General features: G+C 39.7%; 1 protein-coding gene across 1 annotated transcript; it reads left to right on the forward strand.

The window, feature by feature from the left end:
• Window positions 1-410: 410 nt before the first annotated feature.
• On the forward strand, window positions 411-3,685 carry LOC139899753 (uncharacterized). Its single transcript, XM_071882591.1, has 3 exons — window positions 411-3,096; window positions 3,183-3,545; window positions 3,633-3,685. Exons 1-3 carry the CDS (start codon window positions 411-413, stop codon window positions 3,683-3,685), a joined length of 3,102 nt encoding a protein of 1,033 aa, XP_071738692.1.
• The last annotated feature ends 4,875 nt before the right edge of the window (window positions 3,686-8,560 follow it).

The following is an 8,560-nucleotide window of genomic DNA, read 5'->3' on the forward strand; positions in this document are numbered from 1 at the left end:
GGGACTCGCATATCACGGCACGTCCCGAAGGTCTCGGGCGGGGTCGTGACACTTTTGTTATAGTTATTGATTTCTCCTCTCCCTCTTTTTCCCATCACTATTCACATAATTTGTAATTGGGATATTTATTGTGCTGATACACCAACCAATCTTGTAAGTATTGGTTGTTCAATAACCTTATTGCAATGCAACTTTGTGTTTTATATAGGGTACTTATTTAAAATACATACGCAATATGTAGTTTGTATATACATAATTTCAGCTTGATCCCTTTGGTACAAACGAGTTTTGACCCATACACAAACTGTATAAATTGCCACTAGGGTGGCTGGTTCCCTCTATGAAAGTATTTCCTTAATCGCTACTTCCAAAAACGAGTATTGTAATCTTAAGCTTACTTAGTTCCAAAAATGAAGTCAGGGCAACCATCTTGCTCATTACTTTCTTCTCTCAATGCTTTCCTCTTTTATGGTCTTGTTATATTTCTGACTAATAATACTAATACTAATGCCACCATCTCATCATCTTCTTCCTATGATCATCATGGAAATGAGACAGATCTCCTGGCGTTGTTATCGTTCAAGTCACTCATCACTCGTGATCCTTATGGAGTTCTGAGCTCATGGAACACTTCCTTCCATTTCTGTGACTGGAGTGGCGTTACATGTGGGAAGCGCCACAAAAGAGTAACTGGTTTACAGCTGGATTCAAAAGGGCTAGAAGGATCGTTGTCTCCTCATGTTGGAAACCTTAGCTTCCTTCGTGAGCTTATGCTCAGAAATAATAGCTTTCAGAAAACCATACCTTATGAACTCGGTCGTCTGTTCAGGCTACGTGTTTTGAATCTTATGATTAATAAGTTTAGCGGAAACATTCCAACAAACTTTTCAGGTTGTTCGAACCTTGAAAAGCTCGGGCTTGCTACTAATGAGCTAGTTGGAAGCATACCCAAGGAGATCAGTCTGTTGTCAAAACTAGCTTATTTAGTATCGGATGAAAATCGTCTAACTGGTGGAATCCCATCTTTCTTGGGGAATATTACATCACTAGAAGTGATCTCCCTTACACAAAATCCTTTTGGTGGGACCATTCCAGATACCTTTGGCCATTTGAAAAGTTTAAAAGAATTATACTTAGGTACCTCTGGCTTAACTGGTACCATCCCTCATTCCATTTATAACCTTTCACTCCTAACCAGATTATCTTTTTATGATAATCAGCTCACCGGTAGTCTTCCTCTGGCAATAGGTGCCATGTTACCTGCTTTGACCGGATTTCAATTATCAAATAACCAACTGACTGGGATTCTTCCTCCCTCCATATCCAATTGTTCTAAATTAAGAGAACTTTTAATGGATTACAATAGTTTTAGTGGGAAGTTGACAATCGACTTTTCAAAACTAACAGATATTGTTGATGTAGTCATAGGTAATAATTATTTTGGAAGTGGAGAAACAGATGAAATGAAGTTCATAGATTATTTAAACAACTGCAGCAAATTAGAGAGGTTTTCTCTGTTCAATTGCAATTTTAAAGGAGAGATCCCAAGGTCAATTGGTAATCTTTCTGATCAATTCTCTCATCTAGATTTAGCAAATAATTATTTATATGGAAACCTCTCCTCAAGTATAGGTAATCTAATTGGCTTGACTAGGTTACGTTTAGATTCTAATGAATTGACAGGGAAAATCCCCTCTACCTTTGGAATGCTTCAAAAGTTACAATTTGCAACATTTTATGGAAACGAATTTTCAGGGCCAATTCCTTATGCCATTGGGAACATGTCACAGATCAGTAGACTTGATTTAAATTCCAACAAACTAATAGGGGTAATTCCATCGAGCCTAGGAAATTGTTATCATCTTGAGTCGTTAGACCTTCATAACAATAGACTAAGTGGCAACATACCCAAACAACTTCTTCGACTTTCATCTATATCCGTAGGATTAGATCTTTCTCAAAACAGCCTTTCTGGCTCACTTCCGTCAGAGGTCGGATACCTCAAGATGTTGACTTATTTGAATTTATCTCACAATAATCTAACAGGTAACATTCCTAGTAGTCTTAGTAGTTGCACTAGCCTTTCATACTTATGCATTAATGACAACTTATTTCAAGGTATATTACCACCATTATTAAGTTCCATGAGGGGGTTGGTGGAACTCGATCTTTCTCATAATAATTTATCAGGTCAAATTCCTCAATTCTTGGAAGGGTTTTCATCATTACAGATATTAAACCTGTCATTTAATGATTTTGAGGGTGAAGTTCCAGTGAAAGGGGTGTTTGCCAATTCAAGTGGAATCGCTATCACGGGGAACAAGAAGGTTTGTGGTGGCTTGGTAGAACTTGGGTTACCCAAATGCAAGGAAAAGAAGACACATAAAAGGAGGTTTCCTGTGTTTATGATAGTCTTATTGATTGCCTCCACACTTTTAGTTGTATCATGTGTTGTGTATGTTTTGTATAAAAAGAAAAGGAAGGGTCAAGCGTCTAAATCATCAACAAACAAAAATTTTTTGAAAGTTTCGTACAATCAACTTCTCAAGGCTACCGATGGCTTCTCTGAAACCAATTTAATTGGCAAGGGTGGGACCAGCTCTGTTTATAAAGGAGTTCTTGAACATGATGATAGATTTGTTGCAGTGAAAGTATTGCATCTTCAAACTCGAGGAGCTCACAAAAACTTTATAAGAGAATGTGAAGCATGGCGGAGTGTTCGACACAGGAATCTATTGAAGATAATAACTTCGTGTTCAAGTGTTGATTTTCAAGGCAATGATTTCAAAGCTTTGGTTTATGAGTTCATGCCCAACGGAAGCTTACACGACTGGTTGCATTCAAGTGCACATGCATCTAGGCTAAACTTTCTTCAAAGAATAAATATTCTCATCGACACTGCAACTGCACTTGATTATCTTCACAATTTTTGTGTACCAACCATTGTTCACTGTGATTTAAAGCCTAGAAACATTCTACTGGATGATGATATGGTGGCTCATGTTGGAGACTTCGGGTTAGCTCGATTTCTTGGAACAAATTCTGACCTAAAGAGTACATCCGGGGTGAAAGGAACAATTGGTTATGCACCTCCAGGTAAAGTTCTTCTATTCTAATATGCTCAATTTTGATATCCGATAAATACTACAATTTTATTTTTAAGTAATGCTTATACATTGCAGAGTATGGTCTTGGAAGTGAGATGACAAGTAGTGGAGATGTCTACAGTTTTGGAATATTATTATTGGAGGTGATGACTGGGAAATACCCGACACATGATATCTTTAATGATGGTCTTATCCTTCATAAATTTGTTTCCACGGCCTTGGTGGAACATGCAATAATCGATGTGATCGATAGTGATGCAATTACTTTACAAAGTACGGAATCAAATGCAAAGAAAGTGGAGGAGTGTTTGGCTTCAACTCTTAAGATTGGAGTGTCTTGCTCTGCAGATACTCCAACACAACGGATGATGATAGAAAACGTTGTCCATGAATTGCACCATATTAAGGATGTCCTTCAAAATATTCAAAATATTCAAGGTACCCTGTCATCTCTTTGTAATCATCATGCTTTTTATTTTCTTCGTTAGTTCTTTGATCATGTAACATTGCTTTTTTTTCCTTAAGTTATCGGTAAGACGGTTCAATTTGCCCGGCTCCCTGGAATTGAGGATACTTAATATACGTGTGGTGCAGTATATGTCAAGTAATAAAGTGTAATTGCTTCTTTTTAAAATATGTGTATAAATGTTTAATTTCATATATACCTACAATAATGTATGTGTTTGATGGTGTAATATGTTGAGTAAACTTTGTATTGTTGGATAAAAAAGTTGGCTTTTGTTACAGTTTATGAATATATATCCACGGCTTTTGTTACACTTTGTGAGTATATCTATGGCTTTGTAATCTTGCAATTATTGGTTTTTCATTAACCTTATTACAATGCAACTTTGTATTTTATGTAGAGTAGTTACTTGAAATACATACGGATTATATAGTTTGTATATACGTGATTTCAGCTTGACCCCTTTGGCACAAACGAGTTTTAACTACGACAAGCCGTTGCTGTCGACATTGACCAAGTATGTAGTCAGGACCCAACACTATGTTCTTCTATTTGAGGAGGTTGTCAAGTCTGATAATTAGTTCTTGTGTGGTTCAAAGTCTAGGCTAACCTATGTCTTAACTAGCTAGGTTCATGTGACAATTTCAACTCATTTATGGGTCAACCTGTTAATTTTGGATACGGTTTTTGCTTCTTCTGGGTCAAATGGCTCGATGTTAAAATAAAAATTTGGATACGATATGCATTGAATTGCATGCAATATAGCAACATCTCTAAAGGACCAAACAATAATTAGATACAAAGCTGTACAACTGAAAATGAACGTGAAGTAACTTTAACATTTCCGTTCTTCCTCAGTCTCTGCAGATTATTTTTTAAATCATTAAAACAGAGATAAATAACTGATGGTTGTGAAAGTTTCCAGCCTACAATCTAGAAGCTCACCTTCTAGATGTTCAAAGTAGCCTTCTTTGAACACCATGTAGAAGAAGCAAAGATGAACACGATGACGGCCGCCCACCATCTCCGTTCACACCCTTCCACCGCCATAGAATTTTTACTATAAATAGAGGTGCAAACCTCAATTGTAAATCATCTCAAATCATTCAGAGAAGTGTAATCACAACCTAGAGAGTGTGTGTGAGCTTGAGAGTTTTTTTTTTGTAAGAGTTTTGTAATACTCTGTAAATCTATTCTTGTGAGTAATAGAGTTGTTTTTCTCTCAAATTTGTATCTCCCAACGTCCAGGCGATCCTCTCTTCCTAACAAGTGGTATCAGAGCCAGGTTAGAGACGTTGGTTGAGTTTTTTGGGTCTTCTGAAGTTTTCTCAAAATTCAATTTTGAGTGTACCATTGGATTCGTCTCGTCGAACCGAGTCCAACGCAAAAAACGGCGACTTAAACGGAGTTATAACGAGCCCAGAAAACGAGGTCAAAGTTTGGTCAACTCGCCGGAATCTCGCCGGAGAAGACGACCGGTGCCGGAATTTTGCCGGAGAAGACGATCACTGTAGCAATTCACTGTAGCAGCTAGCGGCACTGTAGCATGTCACTGTAGCAGAACTGTAGCGGTACTGTAGCGGTACTGTAGCAATTCTGAAATTTTACAATTTGGTCCCTGAAATTTTCAGAATTTCATTTTTTGGTCCCTGAAGTTTATAAAAATTATAATTTTGCCCCGTAAGTGGAATTTAAGCCGCGAAGTGTCTATTCCACCATTTTCAACCGTTCCGGACGTAACGGTGATCTCTGTTTTCTACAATTCAACCCCGTTTGTGTTGAAAAATTATTTTTAAGGTGATAATGTCCACAGAAGAGTCAACATCATCTTCCGGAGCTATGATTATGCTCACAGCAACAAACTACACGCTGTGGAAACCTCGGATGGAAGATCTCCTCAGCTGTAAGGATTTGTTCGATCCTATTGAATTGAAGGGTATAAACCCTGATTCTGCCAAAGAGAAAGAGTGGAAGAAATCAAACCGAAAAACTATTGGTCAGATCCGTCAATGGATTGATCATAGTGTCTTCCACCATGTTGCACAAGAGACAGACGCATATGTCCTCTGGAAAAAGTTGGAGGACATGTACCAGGCCAAGACTGCTCGGAATAAAGCCCTGCTGATGAGGCGTTTAGTCAACATGAAGCTCAAAAGTGGAACTTCAGTTGCCGAGCATACCAGTGAGTTTCAGAACTTGGTCAACCAGTTATCGTCTGTAGAGATGCCGCTTGGCGATGAAGTTCAGGCGCTACTGCTACTTAGTTCCCTTCCCGATAGTTGGGAAACGCTGGTAGTAACACTCAGCAACTCAGCCCCGAATGGCAAACTTACCATGTCAATGGTCAAGGATGCCCTATTCAGTGAAGAGGCAAGGAGAAAAGACATGGGCACAGATCAGACCCATGCCTTTGTCACAGAGAATCGGGGGAGACAGCGAATGAGTAGCAAAAATAAATGTAGAGGCAGAAGTAAGAGCAGGGGAAGGTCAGTTGATGGCAGAAAACAAACATATAAATGTCATCATTGTGGATTAGAGGGACATATGAAGAAGAACTGCTATAGATTAAAAGAGGAACAAGGTCAAAGCAGTTCACAGCCGAAGAATAAGGGTGGAGAAACATTAGTTGCTATCACAGGTGATGTAGCTTATTGTTCAACCCATGATGAGACATGCCTTCACGTCTCACGAGAAGACACAGAATGGGTGGTAGATACTGCAGCTTCCTACCACGTGACTCCATACAAGGAATACTTCACAACATACAAAGCTGGAGACTTTGGAGCTGTGAAGATGGGAAATTCCAGTTCCGCTGAGATTGTCGGAATTGGAGATGTCAGGATAAAGACAAGTTCCGGGAGGACAATCACTCTGAAGGATGTCCGCTATGTGCCAGATCTTCGGCTGAATTTACTTTCTGGGATAGCTCTCGATAAACAGGGCTATGATAGTCATTTCAGTAGAGGCACATGGAAATTGTCAAGAGGCGCTATGATATTCGCTCGAGGACATATTTGTGGCACACTGTACAAGACTCATGTGAAGATCTGCACAGACAGTATTAATGTTGCAGAAAAGGAGGCTTCACAAAATTTATGGCACCAGAGACTCGGTCACATGAGTGAGAAAGGGTTGTCTACCCTAATAAAGAAGGAGCTTATCAATGTAGACAAGGACGCTGCACTAGATCCTTGCAAACATTGTCTGTTTGGTAAGCAGCATAGAGTCTCGTTTAATTCCTCTTCAATGAAAAAATCAGAGTTACTCAGTCTGGTACACTCTGATGTTTGCGGTCCCTTGGAGATTGAATCAATTGGCTGCAATCGATACTTTCTGACGTTTATCGATGATACTTCTCGAAAGGTGTGGGTATATTTCTTACGGACGAAGGACCAGGTGTTCGATTACTTCAAACAGTTCCATGTCATGGTAGAACGTGAGACAGGAAAGAAGATAAAGTGTCTTCGATCCGACAGCGGCGGTGAATACTCTTCCAGGCAGTTCGATGCCTATTGCAGATCAAATGGCATCCGACATGAGAAGACGGTCCCACGTACCCCTCAACATAATGGTATAGCAGAAAGAATGAACCGAACAATCATGGAACGTGTTCGGAGCATGCTCAGTATGGCTAAGCTGCCAAAGCCATTCTGGGGAGAAGCAGTCAGAGTCGCTTGTTATTTGATCAACCGATCTCCATCAGTACCACTGAATTTTGAAGTTCCGGAGAAACTTTGGTCTGGAAAGGATCCATCATACTCTCACTTAAGAGTATTTGGATGTTTGGCGTACGCACATGTATCCAAGGAGCTCTGGCAGAAGCTGGATGCAAGGACCACTCCATGCATATTCATAGGCTATGGAGATGAAGAATTTGGATACAGATTATGGGATCCAAAGGAGAAAAAGGTGATCAGAAGTAGGGACGTGGTGTTCCATGAAAGCCAGACAATAGAAGATATTGAAAAGCCCACAATATCTCAGAAGTCAAATGTTGCTGCTCAGGTGCCAGAGGCAACAACGGAATCATTCATGAGAAATGAATTTTCAGTGCAGGAAGAAATGCCAGAAGTAGAAGAAAATGAGGAAAATGACGGTGCTGAGCAGGGGGAGCCACAACCCCATCTGTCAGACGTTCCAGGACCATCACAAGGCGAAGATGATGGTGGATCTCCTCAGTATATTCCAGAAGTTCGTAGATCTGAACGAGGTCGGATTCCATCGAGTAGATATCCAGAATCCGAGTACCTTCTACTTACTAAAGATGGAGAACCGGAGAGTTTTCATGAAGCAGTAACTCATAAGGATAAAGAAAAATAGTTGCTCGCAATGCAGGATGAGATGGATTCTCTGCAGAAAAATCAAACTTATGAGATTGTAGAACTTCCACGCGGGAAGAAGGCACTGAAAAATAAATGGGTGTTCAAGCTGAAAAAGGATGGTAGTGGAAAAGTGGTGAAATACAAAGCACGACTTGTAGTCAAAGGATTCCAACAGAAGAAAGGGATTGATTTTGACGAGATATTTTCACCAGTAGTCAAGATGACTTCAATTAGAGTCATACTTAGATTGGTCGCAAGTATGAACTTGGAGCTTGAACAGATGGATGTAAAGACAGCTTTTCTTCATGGAGATTTACATGAAGAAATTTACATGGAGCAGCCGGAAGGTTTTGAGGTTTCAGGAGATAACCTCGTATGCAAGCTGAAGAAAAGTTTGTATGGTTTGAAGCAGGCACCTAGGCAGTGGTACAAGAAGTTTGACTCGTGCATGGTGAGTCACGGGTACAAGAAAACTGCAGCAGATGAGTGTGTCTACATTCAGAAGTTTTCTGAAGGAGATTTCGTTGCTCTTCTACTATATGTAGACGATATTTTGATCGTAGGGAAAGACGCAACGAAGATCAACCAGCTGAAGAAGGAACTCTCTAAGTCTTTTGACATGAAAGACTTAGGACAGGCTCAACAGATTTTGGGAATGCAAATAA

Source organism: Rutidosis leptorrhynchoides, chromosome 3 (genome assembly GCF_046630445.1).
Source record: "Rutidosis leptorrhynchoides isolate AG116_Rl617_1_P2 chromosome 3, CSIRO_AGI_Rlap_v1, whole genome shotgun sequence".
Classification (NCBI taxonomy): Eukaryota; Viridiplantae; Streptophyta; class Magnoliopsida; order Asterales; family Asteraceae; genus Rutidosis; species Rutidosis leptorrhynchoides.